General features: G+C 43.8%; 1 protein-coding gene across 3 annotated transcripts in view; it reads right to left on the bottom strand.

The window, feature by feature from the left end:
* LHFPL6 (LHFPL tetraspan subfamily member 6) overlaps window positions 1–25382 on the bottom strand; it is a 251418-nt gene extending 226036 nt beyond the window's left edge. For all 3 annotated transcript variants that reach the window (XM_019825737.3, XM_003980348.6, XM_045052338.1), the window contains exons 1-2: window positions 25244–25382; window positions 23154–23722 (exon numbers count right to left, since the gene is read on the bottom strand). In XM_019825737.3, the coding sequence (XP_019681296.1) occupies window positions 23154–23538 (385 nt within the window). In that variant the 5' untranslated portion in view covers window positions 23539–23722; window positions 25244–25382. The remainder of the gene's footprint in view (window positions 1–23153; window positions 23723–25243) is intronic.
* Window positions 25383–26755: the final 1373 nt, after the last annotated feature.

Raw genomic sequence — 26755 nt, forward strand, 5'->3', positions numbered from 1 at the left:
CATGACCACATATGTGGGTGACCAGAGCTATATTACCTTTCCTGGAAGTAGCAGAGTCCAGAGCATAGATGTGAAGGCAGAAAGGTAACATGTTCATAAACCCCAGATTGTGATCCAGCTAAATGCCCACAGAGCAATCGTTTCAGAAGCTGCTAGTATATTGACTCGCATTTCATACTTCAGCATAGGGAAGTGATGATTTTTTCAATGTATTTTTCCCAGTCTCCCAGCACATCATTACCTACATAAATTAAAAACTAGTACAATGAAACTCCACAGAGAGTCGTAACATACCATTGTATTCTTATCTTTGTCCTTCACTACTAATTCTTTACGCCCAGGGATCCAGAAGCATGAGGTGGCCGGATTTATTTTGAGCCTCACTTTAATTCCAAAATACCCTGTGATATGCCACAGAAGTAGTCAACTGAAGGATGAGAAGCAGCAAAGGGCGCTGGTAGCAATGTGGCATTTCGGAAGTTCAAGTTCGGAGGTGAGGGGGACACGAGGGGCAGGTCCTGGGAAGCAGGCGCCTTCCTCCGCTGGTCGGTTCCCTCTGCGGGGCTGCAGTTTCTCCTTGTGGCTCATTTCTAGCCATGGGGCAGCCGAGCGCAGACTGTGGGCAGCTTCTGATCTTCGGATTTACTTTCAGCAGCTGCAGGATAATCTGTGCTGACAAGTGTGATTCGAAATCACCAATTTACTTGTAAATCTGTGCAGACCGCAGAGGGGCCAGCATTTACTTTCCATTCAGGTTTATGCACTGTGCACGGAGCCCTGGAGGAGATCCCTCTTCCTTCTGCTTTATTACAATTCAATTTCACTTGTAAACCAAACCTACCCCAGGGGCTTTTTTTTTTTTTTTTTTTTTTTAATATAATGGTTTATCTTCCGTCTTCCTGGGACGAGTGACTCTTTGGCAATCCCATTTTGAACTTGTCTCTATGTCTCCAAAGATGCAGAGGAAAGAAGCTCATTTTTCACTGCTCTAATTTCTGATCATTTTACCAGAGTTCATACAGACTAGATTTGGGTCAGAGTGATTTACCAGGGCAACGCAGTTAAAGTCAGTAAAACACTAGCGCCGTGGATGAGAATGGACTGCTCAGGTTGGTGGAGTTTGCTGCTTTAAATTTCATGTTAGGAAAACTGGCACGGGCTGACTTCAAAGATGGTAAATTGAGCATTAGTTCAAATCTGTGGTGTGACAGGTACTACTATTAAGCACTTGTTCTTCCTGTTTCATTAGGAATCAAAGAAGCAAAGCTTCCATACTATTAACTAGAAGTGAGAGAATAAAATACGTTTAATTCCCAGGCAAAAACGAGAAAGATGGGAATTCACACCTCTGGCTCCTTTCTGCGTTAGAGCAGGACAGCTTCCTGGTGCAACGACACGTGGCCACACCTCGGTTTAATGCTCTGGTGTCGCCATCTTGAAACTCCTAATCCCTTTTGAAGGGGCCCCCCATTCTCCTTTTGCACCGGACCCCGCAGATTATGTCACCAGTCCTACATGAGAGGTGTGGACATTATTAATCTGTCATCCTTCCCTCCTTACTAACAGGATTCATCCTTGTGGCGGCTATGTGTTGAGACATACGGTGTGCTAAAGATGTGAGGAACTCTAATGAGACAGATCTATGCATTATCCTTGTGGAATCAACAGGATAAAGAGACACCCAGAACCGTGGAAAACCAGTAACATTTAAATAAGAAAAAAATATCTAAGTGCTAAACCGACATTTAAAACTTGAGCAAATACCCCACGTGGCAGCTGAAAAGGATCTAGTCCTCAAGTGAACAAACACCCCCGACTCTGCTGCTCCTCTTGGCCTTTTCCTTCCCTCTTCCATGCGACACACTGAGAGACAAAGCAAAGCGCGGCTCCGCCAAGCACAACGCGGTAACACTCGGGGGCCAATGGTAGCTCGCAGTTTGGGGAAATCTTTTTACACATTCGAAAAGCTAGCATTTTGGAAAAAGGCACGAGTCCTTCCAAATAAAAGTGAAAGGAGAGAATCTCGGTGGGCATACACTCAGGTGTTCTACTTGTCTCAAAAAGAGCCAATTCCCACCTACCCCGAAGAGCCGTTGTCCCACTAGGTATATTGTGATCATCTACCAGACGGTCTGGCATGGTGGCCCTAATGACGATCACATTATCCATATTGATTGAGGGCTTACGGGTGTCCTTCTAACAACCCCGATATCGACGGCTGCGTTTGCTAATATTTGAAATAGAAATGTTTAGTAACACAGAAGCAAGAATGTCCTGGTAGCTGGCCAGATACAACATGCTCTCCATCAACAAAGGCTGAACGAGAGGGAAGGTTTCTCAATGCCACACTCACCACCTTTAAAATACACACTGGCAGCCTGTGCCAACCCGTATCACTGACAATTTCTCTCTTTCCTTTTCGGGAGAGGAGCAAACGAGTTCGTTTTTATCGAAAGTAAATGGCTGAATCAATCATCATGGAGTGATAGGAAAAAGCACCCTAGACAGACCCCTGACAAAAATGGCTAAATCAACACGGAGTAATGGCTGTGGACTATCTCACAGTGACGTTTCCTATTGCTGGCTATTTTAGTGTTGTGTGCTGCTTTGAGTGTAACTAAAACAGGAACAGGTCAAACAAGATCATCTTTGGAAATTAACTTGATCAGGAATGTTTACATTTAAACACGTCTTTATTTTCAGCACAGGGCTATCGGCATCCAAAACAGAACATTCCACAGAATCTCTTTTGCTATGAGGTACGAGGGTGCTGGACATAAGAAGGGACCTAGCCAAAAGAAGGGAGGGGATTAATCATAGTGGAACATAGGGGAGACAGGCCAAACATGTCCTAGACTCCAAACTGGGTGCCTGGATTTAAAATTTCCCAGAGTAGTTTTAGCAAATCAGCCAAATGAACGTAAAAATAGCGATAGGTACAGGGTGTGCTGAGAGACTGTGTCTGGGGGGGCTGGCAGTCATACATGGTCGAGAGTGCTCCCCCCAGACTTCCTGCCAGGAGGGGAAAAAAAGATAAGTTCCAAGGAAGTTGATGAAAGGCAGGATTCCTTCAAGTTGTGAAATCAGAGAAGACTTTATGAAGAAGTCAACATTCCAGTCAGGCCTTGAAAGACACAGATTCTGGGTGTGGGCAAAGGGGATAGAGAGGGTGAAGGAAACAGCGTCAGCAAAGGCACAATAGTGGGATTAGGTAGCAAGTGCGCAGGAAACACTATACAATTCAGTTTGGTCAAAGTGGGGTGCACAGGAAGGGGCTGAGTGAGTGGTAATGTGACAAATGGAGCTTGGGAGCACGTTGTAGAAGGTCCTTAACATCCAGGGAGCAACCCAGGTATTTGGGGCATGAAGGTCCATGATCACAACCAAGAGGATTGTTCTGGAGGCCACGCAAAGATGGATGAGAGGAAGGCGGGTGTGCAGGAAGGCAGCCAAGACATGACAGACATTCACCTCTGGCACAGGCCTTCGGAGTCCTTTGAAATCATGTGATAGTGCACCATGACGCTGAATGAGAACAATATTTAATGCCAGATGATTTTTTACGTGATTGCTCAGAGATCATGACTGTCATAGCAGCACGTTTCAATTACACATAGTTACGCATGACATGAACTTTCTCGTAATATATTAAAGACAGTAAAATGTCTCGTCATTCTACGGGATTCAGCCTCTGATGTCAAAATAATTCACTGTGTTACAGCACATTCTTCTGCCCCATCTCTATCTTCAATTTCAAAATACATTTCATCTTCCTCTTACGATATACTTGGTTTTTAAAGAATTACATACACCCATCAAAGATATTTTCTTTTTATTTTGCTCAGTTCAATTCCCCTATGGATCAGAAATGAAAACTCAAATACCCCTGAATTGAGCTCTAATCTTAGAGAACATCACTTCAACACACACCTGCAAATAACACTAGCAAGGTTCATTTTATGAAGATAAAATAACTATCTAGCTATATAACCAGCACTGAAGCTTGCTGCTGATAGAATAACAATGACATCTTTCTGAGGAAGAGTGAGTCTGGTGACCAAAGCCATGATTTATAAACTCCTTCAGGTCACAGGCCTGTATTATATTTACTTCTTTGTTTCCCATAGTACCAATCACACTTTCAAGCACAAAGCTGCAGCAGGCTTTTAAGATTAAATGAGAAAATGTGTACAAAAGTGTTTGTGTATTACAAAATGCCATAGTAAAAGTAGCTGACATTAGTTGACTTGGAACTCCAAAGAACTAATTTTTCTTTCAGTTGGTCTCTGGGGTCATTCAAAAGAGACAAAAATATAGATAGTAGTAATCAGGCTACAAATACGTGAGGGTGTATCAAAGAAATGGAAGGTTAAAGGAAAAAACATTGCAGAACCCACAGATGATATAAAAAATATCACCATGATGGAGAAAACCCACAATATGCAGGCAGATGCTTTAGAAGGAAGAAAGGAAAGAAAAAGAAAGAAAGAAAGAAAGAAAGAAAGAAAGAAAGAAAGAAAGAAAGAAAGAAAGAAAGAAGAAAGAAAGGAAGGAAGGAAGGAAGGAAGGAAGGAAGGAAGGAAGGAAGGAAGGAAGGAAGGAAGGAGGAGGGAAGGGAAGGAAAGGAAATAATGAAGGAAGGGCTCACTTGTCCAGTTGTTGAGAATACCTATACAGATATCTAGGTTTCACTTCAAATAATAATCTGTGGAGGTCAAATATGACCAGTTACAAATTCTGTTATGAGGTCCTGAATAATAAGTCACCTGCATTATTAGTTCAAAACTTAACTGGAGAAATGCAGTAGGGTACAATAGTATACATAGTATATATATATAGTGTGTGTGTGTGTATATATCTATATATCTATATATATATATATATAGATATATATATATATATATATAATTTTTATTTCTTTGTCTGCTTCTACTCATTACTTTATCCCTGATAGCTAGAGCAGGATTCAATAAATGTGTGTAATGAATGAAGCATATTAGCTTTTTAAGTTATCGTTAAGTTTGAAATTTTAAGTCAGATGAGCTATCATAAGAGCCATCATTTACTGAACATCTACTATATCATATTAACATGACTTACACATATTTACTTTGTTATGTTTACATATTTATTTTGGGAGGGAGAGAGAGAGCATGCATGAGCAGGGAATGGACAGAGAGAGAGAGAGAGAGAGAGAGAGAATCCCAAGCAGGCTCCACCCTATCAGGGCAGAGCCCCACACAGGGCTCAATCTCAAGAACCCTGAGATCACAACCTGAGCTGAGATCAGGAGTCAGGCATTTAACCCCAAGCCACCCAGGCGCCCCAACTTACACATATTTAAGCTCCACAAAACCCCAATGAGTCAGGGTTACTATTAGTCTTAGTTGAAGGAACCGGGGCTGAGAGGCAGTAACTTGCCCAAGGCCACGAGGCTGATGAGTGGCGGAATTCAACCCTGTCCAGATCCTGTGTTCACTCGTTTCACACAGCAACACATGGCCATAGAATAATGCAAACACATGAACAGAAGGCAGCACTTGAAGATTTGCTAATACAAGAAAAAAGTACCAGCATTTCATTTTACTTACAGTCTTACAGACACAGTTTTTTCCAGGATCTGATTGCATGTAAAATTCTGAAGCATCCCATGTGGGAAGAGCTGTTGTTATTCTAATCTTATGCTGTAAGTAATGCTACACAAACAATCTGCCACAATTTACAAGCCTAACAAGCTAAATAGAGCAAGTATAGAGAAATGAAAACATTTCCCTCATCCAATATTTTCCACCATCTTAAAAACTCATCAGATTCAGAGTCCCAGATCAGCCCTAACTGGACGGTAGGATTATTGTGGTAAAACCACTCTGCACAAAGCATAATTGTCTGAAATTACACTGAAGTCAAATGTACATAAAATGGTGCCACACAGGGAAGGAGAAGAGCTCTATGCTATGTAATTTAATGAAACCTACTGAGCACCAAGGGCACAGGCAGCCAAATTGAATTTTAAATGGTGTCTACGAGGAGGCTATAATCAGGATAGCCACCAGTGGGTGGATGAGATAAATGAACGGACTTTCTTCCACCAGGCAATCAAAATAGAAAGCCATCTTTATGCATAACACCAAAAAAAAAAAAAAAAAAAAAAAAAAGTTAAACTATTCACCCTTTGCTCCTTTGTTTTTTTTTTTGTTTGTTTTGTTTTTTTTAACTACACGGTCATTTCTAGACTCCTTCCTTCCCTAGGGCATTTTTGTGTTAGTGAGTGAACGTTATGCAGAATATTTTTTTTCTCCTACCTTGGCTTTTCTTGTGATTTTTTTCCAGAAAAATGAAATCTAGTCCTACAAAGTGTAAAGTTCTCTGTAATCTCACCAGCGTGGTGGGTGCTTAGCAGCTGGCACTGTCCAACGGGCAGCTTAGACATGATGATTCGGGTAGACAGAGCTAGGAGCCTGCCTGTCAACCAGGATAGCCAAATGGTAAAAGGAAGTGTCCGGATTTAAAGTGTCCAGTAAAAGAAGTGTTGAAAGTAAATGAAGTACTACTCTCTCACATGAAGGTTTCAAAGACATACTTTCACGAATCTACATATTTAACCCTGATCTTTCCAGCTGTCCACCTGCCCTTCGGCCTTGAAGTCCCACCAGAACCTGAACCACAGACTGTCCAGAACTAATCTCACCCCCTCGCCACCTGCCGACAGCTCACTCTTCACAATGTCAGGCTCCTTCCAAGAGACACACAGACATGAAAACAGAGGGCCGCCAGTGAGGTTCATTCTCACCAACGCAATCGGTGGCCAAATCATGTTGATTACATTTTCATCCTCTCTGTTGTATCTTGCATTTCCTGGAGTCTAGAGCCCCACTCTGTAGATATCCCTAAGGCCCATCGAAATGAAGTGCAGTCCAGGGAGACTTTATTTTACTGAGGGAGGTGACGGGTAGGGAAATAAGGGAACCAAGGCAGAGTCAATCTTGTAAAGCAAGGGAGGGGAAGATCACAATTCAATGATCATGTGGCCACTAAGCTAACCTCCAACAAATGGGAAAGCGTTTTACAAAGGAACTGGATGAGGAGCAAAACATTTCAGAGCCCCTATTGTACCCTGGGCTTGGCCCTTTTTGACTTTTTCGATGGGCAGTGAGGAAGATTCAGGAGAAAGGACTCAGGGTTTGTACCAAGGTGAGTAAGGCTAGCGGAAGCTCAGCTATCCCACAGCCTACTCAAGATGTATCTCTCACAAGATCTTGAGGACATCAGCCAAAGAACACCTCGCCGAATCCTCTTAGCACCTGTGCCACATTTATAGGTACAATTCCTCATATAGAGCTTGTGCCTTTTGAAGTCAGACACTGTCATATTCAAGTCAGTATTCAACACAAGTCCTAGCACCTGTGCCCATTCTGCAAAGCAGGAACTTGGGGAGTAGATGCAAAATGGAACTGGATTAAAAATACATATACAATAGCTTTCCAAACAGATTATACCAAGTATCAAGTAGACAGAAAATTCTCATTACCTATTCTCTCTCAGGTACTTTGCTAGGCTCTAGGGATAGTGTGGTAAATAAAACAGAGAAGGCCCCTGCCCTTGGTGTATTACAACCAATTAGAGAAGACATTATACACATCATTGTAAAAATTAAGTAATCACAAGTGTACCAAATGCCTTGAGAAAAGGTATAGACGTGATAGAGCAACATGGAAAATAATAACAATTGCATATCGGCACCTTTTCCACTCATTTGCCATCCCATTCCATTCCTTTGAAGGGTGCCCAATTTTAACAGTTGTGTCCCCTAACCAAATATCTAGACATTGGTATTATTTAACTCACCTTTTCAAACAATACACAGAGAAATTCCATAATGACTTTTCTCTCTTTTTTTTATGCTTATTTATTTCTTTTGACAGAGAATGCGCGTGAGCAGGAAGGGCAGAGAAAGAGAGAATCCCCAGCAGGCTCCGTGCTCTCAGCATAGAGCCTGATGCAGGGCTTGATCCCACAAACCGTGAGATCATGGCCTGAGCTGAAATCAAGAGTCCGACACTTAACCGACTAAGCCACCCAGGTGCCCCGACTTTTCCTCTTTTCAAAATAAAATAATGACTAACTCAACCTCAGAAAGACTGGTAAAGTGAAAAGAATCCATGTGCTTTCTAGCCAGCTACCTCTCAACTTAACTCTCCGATAACTTGCCTTAACTGAACAAAGTCATCGTGTGAGTAGGTACAGGGACAAACCTCTCCCTGCACAAACACCTTCTCCTCTTCATTGGCTTTTGATCTCGTGAGTGTCATGAGTACCGGATCCTTGGCATGAATCCTGCCCTCCCCTCCCTCTCCGTCCTCATCTACCCACCCTCCCCCGGGCTTTCCGTCCCGGAGCGCCTCAGAGACCTCCTGCTCACCCAGCTGGATGGCTCTGCCCCTGAGCTTCCCCAGCTGCCATGCCCTCTCCTCCTTCCCCTCGATGCTTCAAGTCTTAGTTCAAACCTGCATCCTCCAGAAAGTCTTTCTTGGCACCTCATCGAGATCACGACCGTCCATGACGAAACTTTCTTCCTAACATTTATCAGACTTGTAGCTTTACGTTCATTTTGGGGGAAGCATCTGATTGACGTTCATCTCTCACACAAAAATTCTAGGTAGACAAGAGCCATACGTTATCATACCAGCGTTCTATCTCCAGCTAGAACAGAGCCTGACACATAGTGAGCACTTAAAAATCTTTTGTTGAAGATGGATACCCCCTACCAGAGACCTCCACTAGTATTTCTGAATCTGGGTCCAGACAAAGTGAAGCTGAGAGATGCATGGTGTTGAGGCCACTGGCCACCATGTTTGCATCACACAGAGTCACAAACACAAGCCTGTTTGCTGGGCTGAAGTAGAAGTCAAAGCGGTAATAAGCAAAGACACACACAGAATGAGTCTAACTGCTGCCCCACAGACCGGGCCCACTTCTTTCTGAAGCCGGGTGTCAGAACGCGCCTGTGTCCCCTCTCCTTTTCTCAAACTCAACTTGTTTGAGTTGCATTTTGTGACTTCTGGCCAATCAATAAAGATATCATAAAAACTTGGAAAAAAAATCACCGGTTGAATAAATGAATGAGAGAAGCACCACTATAGAGTAAATACTTCATACTGTCACACCCAGTGTGACCATACTTTTAAGCCTTGTAACTACCAGGGCAACTCCCTCTAAAGCTAAAATTGGTATTCTTCCTCAGAACACTTTTAGCAGAATTAATTCTTACTTACTTAGAAGTGACTATAGAGACTGTAAAGGAATTGGCTGTACCTAAGGATTACAATTTTCCATTTAAATTAGGTTATGCAACAGCAAATGGGAAACATAAAACAAAACACACAAACAGCAACAAAAATGACATCCTACCATACGTTACATCATAGAAAATGACTCCATTGTAGTTCCTTTCTAGACATGAAAAGAACATGGGAAATCTTATATCCGGATCCAAGGCAACTGTGCACACAGAGCAGGGAAGGAGAAATAATGTGGGGAAAATAATACGGGGATAACACGGGAGAAATAATTGGATTGTTCTGGTGGGCCAACTGTGGCCAAGCATGAGGAAAAGCTATACCAAGTCTGACCACGTACCACTGGCCCTTTCCAGCCACACGTATGCTGGAAAGCCAAGGTCTCGTAGGGAATCCGGTGTTTCCTGTGTGTGCCCAATCCCATCCAACATCATCGACTGCTATCTGCCACCCATACGGAAGGCACATTCGTGGACGGCTGAGAGAACAATCAGGTGATGTCATCATAAGATGATATAAGGAGCATGTGTTTTAGTGAAACTCGAGCTGAGAGGTAGAGATGAAGGTTAACAACCAAGAAAGGTCTGCATCACACACAGTGGCTCTCATCAACAAGCATTCTACAGATGAGGATTAGACTTAATCCCAGAATCATGCTATCTTAGAGTTTAAAGGCTATTCTCTTCTTTTCAAAAATTCAATATGACAAATATATGAAAATTATAAATTACACTGGAATGACAAAACTACATTTCATGTTTCATGGACTTCAGGGCAGTTGATTCAGGGAACACAGACAAAAGTCACAGCCAATATTAACTCAGAGGTTATCCCTTGGTTATTCCAAGGGATACATAGTTTCCTTTCTTGTTCTGCCTTAATATGCGAATGTAACATGACTAACATAAGGGAGGACAGCAATCTATTAGGTCTCCAGGCTGAAACATTCATTTACCACAGGTAACCAATGGCAATTTTCAGCTATAAACACGCTGACAATAGCATTCATTTATTTCTTTATAAATGAAATACAGGTATAATTGAAAATGTCAAAAACTTTTCTGAAAATAAGATGTATAAAATCAATCTTACATCTACTTATTATTTATGTGTTTATGCACTTATTTCCTGCATGTTTAGGAAGAGCTGGGTGGCTCAGTCAGTTAAGCGTCTAACTTTTGGTTTCAACTCAGGTCATGATCTCACGGTTTGTGAGTTCAAGCCCCACATCCAGCTCTATGGTAACAGCTCAGAGCCAGCTTGGGATTCTCTCTGTTCCTCTCTCTCTCTCTCTCTGCCTTCCCCAACTCGCACTGTCTCTGTCTCTCCCCAAATAAATAAACTTTAAAAAAAATAGCACTTTTGGGGTGCCTGGGTGGCTCAGTCAGTTGAGTGTCCAACTTCGGCTCAGGTCATGATCTCACAGCTGGTGAGTTCGAGCCCCGCGTCGGGCTCTGTGCTGACAGCTGGGAGCCTGGAGCCTGCTTCTGATTCTGTGTCTTCCTCTCTCTCTGCCCTTTCCCCATTCATGCTCTGTCTCTCTCTGCCTCTCAAAAATAAACAAACATCAAAAAAAAGTTAATAAAAAAATTAAAAATAACACATCTTGGAAAAGAAAGGGAAAATGTCTGCTTGTAAGAAGCCAGTGAAGTCCAATGACACTGACAGTTACTTTAGCTGTCATCTAAATGCTCCTCTTCGAAGCCTCCAAATGTGCTGGGCACAGTCAGTAACCCTCATTTACACACAGACGAATGTGCAAAACTTTCTAAGATAGAAATATCCACACTGTGAAGTTGTATAGTAAATTATATCTGCGTACTGTGGTAACAACAATATTTATTACTTTTTTAAATGTTTTGCTCTGTAAGCAAAAACAGAGCTGCTATAATTTATTTAAATTTTTTTTTCAACGTTTATTTATTTTTGGGACAGAGAGAGACAGAGCATGAACGGGGGAGGGGCAGAGAGAGGGAGACACAGAATCGGAAACAGGCTCCAGGCTCAGAGCCAGCAGCCCAGAGCCCGACACGGGGCTCGAACTCACGGACCGCGAGATCGTGACCTGGCTGAAGTCGGACGCTTAACTGACTGCGCCACCCAGGCGCCCCAGAGCTGCTATAATTTAAGTCACATTTTCTTGTTTGTTTTTTTTTTTTTAATTTTCTGAGGGACTAGGGAAAAAAAGAAAATATCTGGTTTCTTAAATAAACAGAAATACAAAATTACTGAGACATTCACTCATTCATTCATCTATTCGTCTAAAAATTAGGACGGCAAAACCTGTTGACCTCTCCCTCAGAAATGTCTTCAGGGGCGCCTGCTGGCTCAGTTGGTTAAAGCGTCTGACTCTTGATTTCAGCTCAGGCCATGATCTCACGGTTTGGGAGTTCGAGCCCCACATCAGGCTCCGCATCGACAGCTCAGAGCCTGCTTGGGATTCTCTCTCTCTCCCTCTCTCTTTGCCCCTCCCCCATGCGTGCTCTCTCTCAAAATAAATAAACACTAAAAAAAGAAAGAAAGAAAGAAATGTCTTCAAACTCTTGTTCCCTGTATTCCCACAGCTTCAGTGAGGCTCTCACCACCTCTGGCTAAGACTGCAACTATGGGCTTCTCAGTGCCTTTCCTTGGTGTTTGTGATTCTCCAAATCAATCTTACTCCTCATTGCGATTAGATTATAGATTATATAGCTCCTAAGTCAATTCTACCCGCAACCACTCAAAAGCTTGAGTTTAGTTGAGTATGGAATCCGTACCGTAGAACAGAAACGAGGACTCGCACAGCCTGGCTCCATGTGTCCTCTCCACTTGTGTCCTTTGTCACAGCATACCTGCCCCACCCCATATAGTCTGCTCCCGTTCCCTGAACTCACATCAGATCTTTTCACACCTCTTTGGCTTCGAGAACTTGATGATCCCCCTGCCTGAGGGCCCAGGAAGTTTTCCCCTCGTAACTTCAAACCCAGCTCAACGAGCACCTGTGCTATGAGCCCTTTGCAGACCCCTCCCCCCCCAGTCAGGCCATTCCCTGTGCTGTGCCCCTCCAGCATCTGTTCATGCTTCAGTGCACTCCAGTCTTCTCGATTAAACATCTGTGATTTTTGTCTATTCACCACAAATCCCAAAAGTTCACAGTAGGACATGATCTTCCACTTGCCTGAGGCAGGAATTTGAATTATGTATTGTATTTTAGCGAGGGTCCAACTGAGGACGCAGAAGCCATCCTGAGGTGTGTCAAACACAGACAATTTACTATAGCACAGGAAACTGGTGACACAGATGATGGAAGAGCTAAAAAGCCAAACAGGAGAAAAAGAGGTGACCCGGAAAGTGGCAAGAGCAGGAAACTGCTGCTATCCACTAAATTGGGGTGATACTGGGAGAAGATGGCATTACCAGCGACTAGAAGAACTGGGCTAGGGTAGGATTATCGCAGTGGCTTCCCAACAGATGCTGGAGCCAGGAAAGGCAGGGCATTCCAGGAGAAGAGACAACTGCTACCAAAGACACTGCCCAAGGAGGAGCCAGAGAGGGAGAAATATCCTGGCTTCTCCCTGCTTCCCGTCTCCCAAAAGCTCCTTCCACTGGCTGCAACTACCCAGTTGCCGGGTGTCGAGGCTTCTGGGAAGTGTGGACTCCCATAATAGATAGCCAAGCGGGAGAAGGGCACAATGGAGAATAACTGGCACACGGTCGTGAGGCTGGCAAGTACCTGGTTTGGCTGCTGAATGAGTCTCACCAGCAAACAGCTATATTCAACAAAACTCAGAAGTATATATAGGTATCATGAGTCCTTTGTATAGTAACTACAATTTACATGTTGGTTTCCTCCATAAGACTGTGAACTTCTTGGTTCCTCAAAAAATTAAAAATAGAAATACACACGACCCAGTAATTCCACTGCTAGGTGTTTACCCAAAGAAAACAAAATCATTAATTCAAAGAGATATATGCACCCCTATGTTTCCTGAAGCATTATTTACAACAGCCAAGATATGGAAGCAGCCTAAGTGTCCATCAATAGATGAACAGATAAAGAAGATGTGGCAAATATACATGATGGAATATTACCGAGTCATAAAAAAGAATGAAATCTTCCCGTTTGTGCCAACATGCATAGACCTAAGGGACACTGTGCTAAGTGAATTAAGTCAGACAAAGAAAGACAAATATCATATAATTTCACTTATATATGGAATATAAAAATACAAATAAACAAGCAAAAAAAAAACAAAACAAACAAACAAACAAACAAAAAGACTCATAAATACAAAGAACAAACTTTCCCCTTTTGCCAGAGGGGAGGTAGATGCGTGGGGACAGGTGAAATAGACACAAAGATTAAGAAACACAAATTTCCAGTTATAAAATAAACAAGTCAAGGGGAAGAAAAGTACAGCATAAGGAATATAGTCAATAATACTATAATAACGTTGTTTGATGACAGATGATAACTACACTTATCGTGGGGAGCACTGTGTAATATATAGAATTGTCAAATCACTATGTTGTACACTTGAAGCTAATAGAACTTTGTTAATTATACTTCAATAAAAAAAACGAATAAAAAAAAGACTGTAGGCTTCTTAAAAGCAGGAACCTTATCTCAGTTCTATTCCAACAGTTAGCACATTATTTGGCATATAACAGGCACTCAGTACTCTTAAATGCCCATAAACACTAATCCCCTGGATTTACAACGTATTTTAACTCAACATTTCCCAAAGCTTACTCTGTTGCCCATTAATTCAAAGAGATCTTATTGCCTATTACAGGTTAGTAGGACTCTGCCATTCCCAAATAAGTTTGTGAGCACAGTGTGAAGCAAAGCTAGTATCTTGGTCCATTGAGGCTTCAAGAACACAATACCACAGACTGAATGGCTTATAAACACAAGAAATGTATTTCTCACAGTCGCAGAGGCTGGTAGTCCAAAATTAAAGTGCCAGTGCAGTTGGGTGGGGGCCCTCTTCCCACTGGATCCTCACAGAAGCACAAGGAGCAAGGAAGCTCTCCGGGATTTCTTTGATAGCAGCATTAATCTCATTCAGGACAGCTCCACCCTCGGGAGACCTGGTCACCTCCCAAGGGCCCCACCTCCTACCACCGTCACTTTGGGTATTAGGATTTCAACAGGTGAATTTGGTGGGGGACAAAATTTTCAGACCCATAGCAGCTGGTTTCTTCATTGCAGAAAATAAAGCTCGCTCCAAGCTTTTACAATGTGCTTGAAGAGAGAGTTGCATTCTGCAGCATCATTTCAACAGAGATGACTAACATTATGCAGGTTCATCAGAAGGAGACATTGCTTCAAATGCCTTCACATTGATGGCATTATTTTATTTCACCTCTGAAATAATTCTGTGAAGTAGGGAAGAACAAGGTCAGACCTTAAAGATAAAAATGTTGCTAATAAATAATTGAAACTAAGTAATACGTCAAGTGTTCATTGAACATAGAAGATGTCATTTACTATTCTAGTTACTGTAGGACTAGAAGAAAATTATAAATCTTAGTTCCTGTTCCAGTTGACGACATAAGACATACAAGAAAAACGGAGAACCGTTTTTATCGGTCCCCCGATAATTAGTCAGCAATATCAATGCACCAGAACCAGAGCGATGTTGAATCTAACCTCCTGATCGTCTAAAAATAACCATTCAGAAGTTTCTGGGAAATCCATAGAGCCCATCCGAGACATCTAGATAGAAGTCTATTTGTTTCCATCACAAACACTTCAAAGACGAAGACTGACAACGTCTAACATTATCTTTCATTTCTATAGAAAGACACAAGGTCTTTGGTTTTGTTATCTAAGAAGTGTGTGCTCTGGAAATACCATTATCTTTAGCCTTAACAAGGGATTATTACAAAGGCTTCTAACAATGGGGTACTTACACTAGAAAACTCAGCCAGCATGTAAGAATGAAAGGTAGCACTCTTCTGTTAAATAATTGTTAAAAGACATCGGTCAGATGTTTTGGCACTCTCCCCTAATGGCCTCTCTACTGCATATTACATTATTAACAGTAACCTGTAATTGTTATTTGAGAATTGGCAACCAGTTGCTCTGTCAAATCTACAGGTGGTTTTATTGTCCTACAAGCATAAACAGGACAAAGGAAACAAGAAAAATATTCGCCTATGTTAAGAGATACACTATGCAAAACGGTCAGATATTCTGAATTCTACATATAATACAAGGTGGAATTTCAATTAACACTTTATTATGGTGACAGCCTTCACAGCACAAACAATAACTGATGGGTAACTTTGGGTGCCACTCTCTAAAATTCAGTTTTCTCGCAAAAGAATGAAGAATAAAGAATAAATTGTGAAAAAGAATAAACTGCCTGCCTCAACAGGGTAAAATGAGAACTGAGTAAGTTCCAGAGTACTGGTCCCTTCAGGGTGCTAAAGTGAGTTAGCTAAACACTTAATACTATACCCTCCGCCTTCCCCTCGGGAGATTGGTAATAGACAACACGCTGAATGCCCTGTGATTTCTGCTGTACTGAAATGGATTAACTCTCCATAACCAACTGTTTCTCAAATCCACGTGTTCCTATTTGCTTTTTCCTGTTAACATCTATTGGAACACCCAGGAATCGGTGTCCCTGAGAACACACTGGAGGGTGATAACTTAAGTAAAAAAAAAAAAAAAAAGAGTTTTAATGACATCCGCGAATAAATTTTGAACCTGATGCCGGTATTCTTTCTGACTACAACCACCACACACAACAAGGCAGTCTTGCCAAGCTGGAGGTAGCTGGAGAGGTCAAGTGCTCACCGTGCACTAATGATAACTGTACATACGGCGGGCAATGTATTTGTGATAACATGTAGGATGACAGAAAGTTCTCCAGAGTGTGTGTGTGTGTGTGTGTGTGTGTGTGTGTGTGTGTGTTTAATAGGAATGGTTTTGAATCCTGTTCCTCGGCTTGCTTTCTTTGTGAATAACAGCATGCTTTTTACATGACAGCTAACCAATCTGCAATCTCCTCATTAGAGAGGCTAACTAACCCATACTAACCCTGGCCTCAGTGTTGTCTAGCTATGGCTATGTTAGCTGGGAAGGAAGTTAAAGATCAAATGACTCTCTTAGAAAGACTCTACTCCGCATAAAGTAAATAAAGATTTGGACCCTGTCGAAAACACCAATCTAAATAATTCTAGGGAAAAAGTCTAGCGTGGCTGCTAACATGATAGACTCAAGAGCAATGGATAACTCCTTATTGCGTCATTTTAATGAATTGTTACCATCAGTATTTTTTTCCTCAGAAATACAAACTCAGGAGATAAAAACCTGTAATTCAAAACAGGTAACAACCGAGCACACTTGTCAGTAAGGAAAGATTTTAGCACACCCAGCAGAACACAAGCCAGCAACAACGCACTTGTAGGCCAAAGGGTGCAAACGCAGCACAGGAGAGGATAGCAGGTTCCTAATTTGCAGGTGGAGCCACCAATGAAAATAGTCCTCATCTAAGCAAAGCGTGGAAAGATTTGGTTTTTCTGCTTTCTGAGTACACGCGGGGCTGACTGTCCACCAGGAACACCAAAATCTATAAGATCAGGGAGAACACAGCTATAAACTGGTCTGTTCCTACACTACTTGTGATAATTTGCTGCTCGTATCATGTTGTCCCCAAAATAACTCTGGATAGAAAGAGATTGATCATTCATCCTTAGCTCAATGGTGGATGTAAGTCTATGCCCCAATACTAGTATCACATGAGGTCTGAAGTGAATAAAATTAGCTCATGTTTCTCAAAATGTGGCCTGGGGACTGACCATGTGTGTTCTGGAACCTCTGGGGAGTCTGTTAAAAGTGCTTCACCTGGACGCCACCCAGACCTACCAAATCAGACTCTCGGGGACAAAGGAGGACCCCCCACAAGAAATAAAAGTCCTTAGGGAATTTTAGGCCCACTAGAGAATTAAAAGAATATTGTATTGAATTTTGATGTCAATTATGGATATGGAAAACTTGTAAGCTTCATGAGAAGGTCTGAAAACCATGAAAAACTTCCCAAATTAAGCCTTAAAAGACATGTTCTTCTGGGGGTGAGGGGACAGTATGTAAAACAAGAAAACTGGTGGCAATGACCATTTTAAAATATAATCTTAAAACATTAAATGCAAACAAAATCTGGTGTTTTAGATTTTATAAAAGACCAGCTAATTCACTGACATCCCTGCCTGCAACAAATCCAGGGCTCAGAGTAGATGGCCCCTGTGGCATTCGTTTTGGCCCCTCGCTCCTTCCCGGTGGCAAAGCCCGGCCCATGCTGCCGCACTGACTAGCCTCCATCTGGACCTTGTTCGTCTTTAAGAGTGATGCATGTGGGAGGTGAGACGTGGTCTGTGGCCCTGGAAAGTACTACTCTTCAGCAAGAGCGCATCATCTTTTTCCCTTGAGATGCCTAAGACCAGGAGAACTTGACCTTCCTCACAGCCCATTGGGGCGCCATCTTGCCTACGGGCAGAAGCTCTTACTGGCTGGTTCCTGATGTCCTCCTGGCCTAGTCTTTCTGCTTTTGCAAGAAATACACAGCTTTATGGAGCTGGCCAAGGGCTGTCTTCGCGCATCTCTCCAGTCTGCAGTAGAGCCTTCACATCTTTTAATTAGCAATTCATTACTGAGACTCTACCGCAGGAAAACTACAGAGGGTGTATTGAGTTCTTACTTTGAGTTCTCCATCTATAAAATCTTGGCATATGGCAATGGTAAATAAATGAATATATATGTACATATTATGTAATGGACATATTGTAATTATGACATGTATATAATATGCATTAAGAGAGAACCTCAGGAAAACAATTTTCTGTGACAAAAACACAGACAGGTACAACAAGAATGTCCTCGGCCAATACCACGCTGCAGAGGTAGTTGTCTTTCCATAGCCCAATTAGAGAGGTTTATATCAGATTATAACATAACTAAACATTAACTAAGTTCTGGGAGTCAAGCATCTACCAGAATTCACATTTTTCTAAAGTACGAAATGGTTAACTTAGAACAGGGTTCTCAAGATATAGGCTCAGAACCAGCATCATCTGGAAACCTGATAGAAATGTAAAGTATCAGGCTCCCCACCAAACCTACCCAAATCAGGAACTCCTGGGCGGGCCCCAGCGATCTGTATTTTAAAAAAAATTTTTTTAATGTTTATTGATTTTTGAGATAGACAGAGACAGAGCAGGAACAGGGGAGGGTCAGAGAGTGAGGGAGACACAGAATCCGAAACAGGCTCCAGGCTCTGAGCTGTCAGCACAGAGCCCGACGCGGGGCTCGAACCCACGAACCGTGAGATCATGACCTGAGCTGAAGTCGGATGCTTAACCGACTGAGCCATCCAGACGCCCCCGTATTTTAAAAGCCCTGGCTGATCCTGATGCATGGCCAAGTTTGAGAACTGTAGACTCAGAACTCAAGACACCTCACCGGGACTTTACAGTGTTGGTTGGGGGTGCTGAACAGAGGAGTACAGTAGTTAGCAATCCACAAGGTGTAACTTAAAGGACAGCTAAGAGTCCTGCCTGCTCCCTGAGCTGGGCTAACAAGTCTCTGGATTTCTTAAAATCAGAGCAGCTTCTTTCAGTTAAGACTGTCACTAAAAAGTCACCATGCCCATTAATATGCCAACACTCATCATTTATCTTATTCCTTAGCTGTCACTAGACAGATAGCCCTAAAGAAAGGAAGGCATGATGTGGCATATCGTAAGACAAGTCAGGTTCAAAGTGGAGCAAGGGAAGGAGAGTCGCAAGCCCTCATCCTAAAGGGTGACAGACAGGTCCAGGTGGAACCCTATCGTGAAGAGGCTCCGGAAAGGCAATGGTGCTTTCCGCACACAGAGAAAGGGACACTCACAGAAATACTTCGTCATCATTACTGTCTTCAGCAGCACTTAACTATCAATTAGCTGAGAAGATGGTCTCCCTGGCTTCTTAGAAAAGAACACCTGCCAAACGGAAAAGGTCGCTGCTTGCTACAGAGGAGCACTCTATACCCACTTTACACACATATGTGACGAGCATTCAAGCTAAATGTGGCCTGATATAAATTTGGGACTCCCTTCAGTGCCCCTTCGGTACAGCAGCAGCAATTTCCGAAGACAAAATCAACACACCCAGATCCCGACATTCACAATCACCTGTTACAGAATCTTACAGGCACAGCTAACATGTCTTTACGATGTTCCCCCATGCTTCTATTCACAGAGCGCGTCAATAAGGTATTTTCCTGACACATGTATCAAAAAGTGTGATACTAACATTTAAAACTTCGGTTGAGGGGTGCCTGGGTGGCGCAGTCGGTTAAGCGTCCGACTTCAGCCAGGTCACGATATCGCAGTCCGTGAGTTCAAGCCCCGCGTCAGGCTCTGGGCTGATGGCTCAGAGCCTGGAGCCTGTTTCCGATTCTGTGTCTCCCTCTCTCTCTGCCCCTCCCCCGTTCATGCTCTGTCTCTCTCTGTCCCAAAAATAAATAAACGTTGAAAAAAAATAATAAAATAAAATAAAACTTCGGTTGAAGTACTTCATGACCACAACAGTACTGAAAAGCAAAGCACATAATTTTATATTCAACAACGAAACCCAACATGAAAACGTCTCTTTTCTCATTGCGCCATAACCATCCTGCATGCGTGGAACCATTTTTATTATACATTATATTTCTCAAGGGCTCTCTGCATGCCTTTTAAAAGCTCGAGTGAGGGCAAAACTCGACCGAGACCAGGCTTTAAAAATTACGACAGAAATATGACTTAAAAATGGAAGACGAAGATGTGGCGATTCAAGTTTATGTACAAGTTGCCGTAAGAAAAGCACAAGTCATTGATTCCTTGATGTCCTCCTCCTATAGGGAGCAAATGTCTACGCAACAGTCCGATCTTGTGTTGCTCTGGCAGCTGACAGGTGACATTTGAACCTCTAACCAACCGTAGCAAGACAATTCAAAATTAAGGTTGACACTTTGTCCTTTAACGAGTTCCAAAGTACTGCAGGGGTTTTACTGCCTGATGTTACACCATATGTGCAAACTCCAGACACAGCAGGCAGGGTGAAGCAGGACGCCTCTGTACTTTGCCATTCTCCCGCTTCCTGTTGTTTTTGGAGCAACCCTAACTTTAGCTAAACATAACCCTTCTGGGTGAATCATTTTCAGTAAGAGAGTCCGCCTTATAGCAGAGTACCCTGGATGCTGACTCTATTTCTGAAGCGCGGCCGTCTATGGAATTGAGAGAGCCCACTGGCTTGGGGTCTGGCAGTCTTTATGAAACCTATTTCGTGAAAACTTTCATAAAACAAAATTACTTGCCACTCAGGTTTTTATGAATAAAGCCCCAAACAATGATGGAAGGAGTAACAGGAAAAATTCTTTTTGAAGCTTTTTTTTTTCCCCCAACTAGCCGAACATTAAGTGATAGTGATTCATGCAGTTTTCAAAACGTTTTCCATCCCTCAAGCTGTTTTGTAATTCTAAACGCACTGTTATCTTGAGTAATGGGATGTATTTACTTACTTGTGCCCTCAAGAGGTTCGAATCAGAAAAAAAACTCTTTTAGGTTTTACATTCATAATTATTTTTTTTTGCCAGATATGAGAAATATATATGAGAAACGAGAGAGTACCAACTGCGAACTATATCCTTAGCTTAATGTCAGTAACTCTTGCCATGCAGAGTTCATGAAAAGCACGTACAAAGCGTGGGGGGAGAGGGAAGGTCCTTTTAAAAACACACATAACTTCTCCAACGATCTTTCCCCTGGAGTTTTCTGTAAAATAGAACATGTAGCTCTGTATCATTCCAAAAAATCTATATGGAACTTAGAGAGGGAAGCATAAATCATGGGTCTCAGATTCACTTCCTGTTGCCTTCCTTCGTTATACAGTTAAAGCTGATCAATAAAAACTGATCTGGCTTTGTAAGCATTTTCCTGTTCTTCCAGAAATAATGGCAGTCCCTGCCCTAAAATGAAGGCAAACTGAAAAGTAATATTTACTTTACTAATTTACTAATTAAGCCTATAGCTGTATCCGTAGCATAGTGGAATCCAGAGTTGTTCATGTTAAACTGATCTCTCGTGTAAAGCAGTAATCATTTGTTTAGAAATACAGTTTAAGATTGAGCAAGGGTCAGTTTTACACCCACCGAAGAGTATTGAGGGCTCATGACAACAATGTTGAATCAAAAACTTTTCTACTTTTCTGGGAAGTCTTCAACTCTAAAGACCTGAAGATGCCAGTAAGACATATAAGAGGAGAAAAAGAAGCTGCCAAAGCATTTTTCCTGAGCCAAGTGAAACACAAACAGCAAATCAAGTTTATTCTTCAAGAAAAAAAAAAAAATTAAATACCCCTGGCATTAACTCTACCTTTGAAATCTGTAGTATCAAAAAGTTTTCAAATTCAGGACTTCTATCTCAACTTTCAACAACTTTCTCATCGTTTTACGGTATTACTATATGAATATCTGTATGTATCACGCGTAAGACTTCCGCTTGATGTTGAGAACTGAAGCACTAAAGGAAAAAACAGCTAAGCCTCCCAAACTGCCTCCCAGGGCAGAAGGAGATGCAGAACTGGGGGGGGGGGGGGGGGGGAGACAGATGAGAACAAAGTTACCTCCAGTAGGGGAATAAAGAACTGCAAACAACTCTGTCATTTGCTTCAAAACGCAAACCTTGTTTGCCCCCTTGCATTTTTAGCTTGAGAACTTTCTCTTTCAAAATGTGACTTCAAAGTGTAAATTCAAACAACTTGCAATAATCTGTCGGGGTTTCTCCAACATGCAGATTCTATCTCAGAACTACCCATTTAATTTTTTTTCCTTCTTCTTCTGGATTCTTCACAAAAGATTGTAAGAAAGCACCAAATGGGAAAGTAACAAGACTTTTACTTTGTAATGAAGTTACAAATAGTTTCTATACGTTTTCCTGGCTTCCTATTTCCCTTCATTCTGTACTATCTACAGGTTGTCATATTTTACCAGGACGGACTATAAATCAGACAAGTTCAGCCCGTCAGTTTGAAGAATGGAGGTGAAAAGCGCAGTGGAAAATATATAAAGTATAATTAAAACCATATGACCAGAAATATTGAAGTAATACTTGCTGGAGGAAACCCAAGTAAAAATCAAACCTTTTTCTGGTGTTAGTGAGACTATGCAGTCCATTTTGGACAAGCAAACAGTATTTGCTATTTTTTTTTTTTCTTCACAGCAAGAGCATCCCACGAAGTTAAATCCTGTGAGATAATTAAGCCCATAGCTGTATCCGTAGCATAGTGGAATCCAGAGTTGTTCATGTTAAACTGATCTCTCGTGTAAAGCAGTAATCATTTATTTAGAAATACAGTTTAAGATTGAGCAAGGGTCAGTTTTACACCCACCAAAGAGTATTGAAGGCTCATGACAACAATGCTGAATCAAAAACTTTTCTACTTTTCTATGAAGTCTTCATCTCTAAAGACCTGAAGATGCCAGTAAGACACAGAGAATCTAATTGTTGACTGTTGAACAAGAAAAGCAGGAAGTTATGAAACCTGAACGGTCTCCCCTACTACATTATAAACAATCCCGATGTTACTGCCTCATATAGGTTGTACTTAGTGGGCCAATGATGTATATATGTCTAAGGATGTACAGAAATTCAGACCTCTCAAAGGTGGAAAGCAATTCCAATAAAAATCTTTGACTTCGGCAGTCTATCACCAAAGCCATCCCACGCCTATTTCTCCAGAGCATTCCATGTGCCAATTATCAGGACTTCAGCAGACAACTGCAGCACGATTTTCAATATTGCTTTGGGATTCCTGGAAATGAGTCAAATTTAACAAGTCACTTACCTCCCAGAAACTGAATTCCTCCGGCCACTCTTCCCACTGTCCTGGAGATGAGCTCTGACACACAGCAACCCATGAGGGCGGTGAGAGCCACCAAGAGAAGGAGGCCACAACCCAGGCCTGTCACGACGGTACAGATCCTCCATTCTGCACTGGGGATGCCCTGGAAGGAGGCATAGCGCCCACATTCCTCCACCATCACCATCATCTGCCGGCTTTCGTCATGCACAGGGTAGGAGCATCTCCGGAAAGTACCGAAGGACACAGGCTTGCCCAGCTGTGATCCCCAGAGCCAGTAAGGCATAAAGAACCCCACACAGGAGGTGGCAGCACAAAGAAAGGAGAGCAAAGCCCAGATCACCCCAGTACAAGTCAGGCTGGATGCCATCTTTTCAACAGATAGGGCAGCGAGGACCCAAAGTAACTACTCTGGGACTGCAGGAGTGAGTGAAGGCGTGAGACCACCAGGGAATGGCAGGCAATCCACGTTCTGGAACACGTCTAGCAACACAGGGAATCTTCAGTCTTACTGGCCATCAACTTCCCATCCTCTGTAGTAAGGATGATGGTCCCTGGCAAAACAATAAGAAACATTGAAAGTTAAATGTTTTCAGGGAAGTGATAACACCAGCTCAGTTGGTCTACAACCCTTAGTTAATAAACATTCAAACGTGGCTCAACACTGCAAAAAGTGGGAAGAACTGATTCTCTCTATAAACGCTTCTAAAATTCAAGTTTTGTCAAACTAGCTCAAAGCTTTTTCGTGTCTTTATCTCCTATAAATGCTCCCAAATTAACTCTGACAGCTATTTACTTAAAGAAATCCATAGGCTTCTATTTGCCAAGCCAGTGAATTCATTTCACATACTCGCAGTAAAAGTAATGTAGCATTTTTACTGGCAGTAAACATAATTCCAAATATTAAAATAAAGTGAACCGTACCATGGTTTGTTTATCTGGCTTGCAAGTTCATGCTTATAATTTGGAGCAACTTTTCCGTGTCCCTTTAGGTGCATTAACTCTGCATGAGCCCGAACAAAATTATTAGGATAATTTTCACAATTGCAGAGTACTATAAACTCAACAAATATTACAGACTGTCTAGGCACACAGACTGGATGCAACTATTAGGCACGCCCTGTACTCAGTCCGTAGTATTTGTGAATCCCTTCAGTCTTAACCACCTTCTTTCTCCTAGTGTAAATGAAAGAAAGCCTGTGTGTGACTTCCTTCTGATTCACTGGTTCCGACACAACGGCTGGGACCGTCTCTCCCACTGAATGATTGTCACTGTCTAATCTGAAAAGTAATCCATACTTCCCAGTCTTCTACATGGAACCCCAGCCATTCAAAGAGTTCCACGCGCATTGACTTTCCACCCCTCCCTTCCTTTCAAAAGGAGTTCTTGAACGGTTTCCCACACTTTCCATAAAGAAGGGAATACAGAAGCACAGAGCCCATGCGCCCGCCCTACAGTTCCATTCCCAGAACCCTTAACTCCAGCCTTCAGGGTCCACAGCAAATCCCCTCTCCCTCACCTCTCCCCTTCCGCCAGCCCCCACCCCTACCGCTTCCTCTCCACACGCCACCCCATTTCCAGTCGTGTGTCACTCCCGGGGAACTTCAACTACTTTTTTTTTTGTTAATCTTGTCAATTGCGGTCAACGTCAGCGTCAGCGGCTGAACTTGGTCTGCCCGGGCCCTGAGGCTGGGGGCGACGAGTGTGGGGGGGGCTGCCTGGGGGCAGGAGGGCCCTCTTCTGGAGCTGAGGCGAGGCGCCCCGAGGGGAGGCCAAGACGAGCCCACAGGCGGCCCCCTGCAGTGGCCTCACCCACCCCAGCCTGGACGACACCCGATGACCCCCGAGCCCCGAAGGAGGAGAGGGGCATCTTGCAGCCGGCCCGCGCCAAGGGAGGGGAAAAGCACGGGCAGGCAGCACCCCCCGGAGGCGGCCGCCGACAGCGGACGCCGACCGCGCCGCGGGGCTCAGGAAGTCCGGCGCCCGGAGCAGCCCGACTCCGGCGGCCGGGGACGAAGGGGCGCGGGGAGAGAGCGGAGCCCGCGGCGCCGGGCGGCCGGCGCTCCCTACTCACACGGCGGGCGGACGGCGGGCGGCGGCCGGGGCGCGCGCACAACTTGCTGTCTTCCGCGGGCGGAACATCCACGGCACAGAAGAGCGTCCTCCCTCCCCGCCGCGGTCCCCGGCAGCCGCAGCCACCCCGGGCCCGCCTCGGGGCGGAGAGCGGCGTCCGGCCGGAGGCGGAGGGTCTCCCGAAGGCAGGGCTGCGCCGCCGGCCGCGGAGCCCCCCCTGCTGCCCGCGCTCTCCGGCGGCGGCTGGGGCGGTGCGCGGTGGCCACGCGCGGGGAGCCCGTGCTCGCACGCAGAGGAACAGGGCTCCCTTTGGCAGGCGAGGCACGCACCGCCTCCTCCCCTCGGCGGCCCGGCCCTCCTCTTTCTCCTGTCCCCTCCCCTCGCGCCCGGAGACCCACGGCCGGCGGAACGCGGACGCGGCGCTGCCGGCGGGGAACTCGCGAGACCCCGCCCGCCCCGGGGGCCACTCCCGCGCCTCCCCCCCAGCCCGCGCCCACCTCCCCCCCGCCCTCCCCTCGTGGCGACTCCTGCAAATGGGGAGGGCGTGGAGGCACACAGACCGAGGAGTAGGGGACAAAGTTGCTGGTTTTCTCGGTGCTCCGGAGGCGCCACGGAAGACCAGACACGTTCCCTGGTTGCCTTTGGGGATTGAGGTTTAAACTCCCGTTTCCTGCCGGAGGTGGAGAAGGAGGGCCTTAAAACTGGGTAAAGGGGCCCTTTGGAGCTTTGAGGAGACTCTTGGGATGTGGTCACTTTGGAAAGGGTGAACAAGGCCAGTGTGGACGCGAGCCTGAGACATAAGAGCGGGAAGCGCAAGGCTGGGGGATTCTGCCTGGCAAAGAGTCTTTCCAGACAAGCCAGGGAGTAGGCGCGGCGGGGCGGGGCGGGGGTGGGGGGTGGGGAAGGGGGCGACTTCCAGCGCTCCCCGAGAAACCTTCTTTGGGAGCCTCCTTCAAGGCATTGTATTCTCTCTGGCTCGCTCTCCCTCCCTTCTCCCCCTCCTTCCCTTCCCTTCCCTTCCATCTCTCCATCCAATCGTTCTTATGATCAATACCACCATCAGATTTCTTGTTATGCTTGTCATCGGCATTTACCCCTTTGGAAGTTTAGAGCTACATTCAGTAGAGGACTGTGGGAGCCTCTGCGGAAGACAGTATTTTAAGAATCCCGCCATCTGGGAATAGCAGTGTTGGAAGCAGATACTTCCCCAGATACAGTCTGTGAAGTGCTTTTTCAAAGTAGTTGAAAGTTACAAATGGGTAGGTATGTATAATATTTCATAGTAAATTTTCAAACTGCATCATTTTAGTTAGCCATAATGGTGTACATTTTCCCCACAACCACAGCTGGAGATATGTGCTCTCTCATTATCATATTGAAAGGATTTGGGTAACTGGTTCCAACCTTTTTGAGGTCATAACAGGACTTTTTCAGAATATGGTGAGACTGATAAGCCTTTCAGGAAAAAAAAAAATACACGTATTAAACTTTATCTCAGTGGTTCTCAAGGGGG

The sequence above is a fragment of the Felis catus genome, chromosome A1 (genome assembly GCF_018350175.1).
Source record: "Felis catus isolate Fca126 chromosome A1, F.catus_Fca126_mat1.0, whole genome shotgun sequence".
NCBI lineage: Eukaryota > Metazoa > Chordata > Mammalia > Carnivora > Felidae > Felis > Felis catus.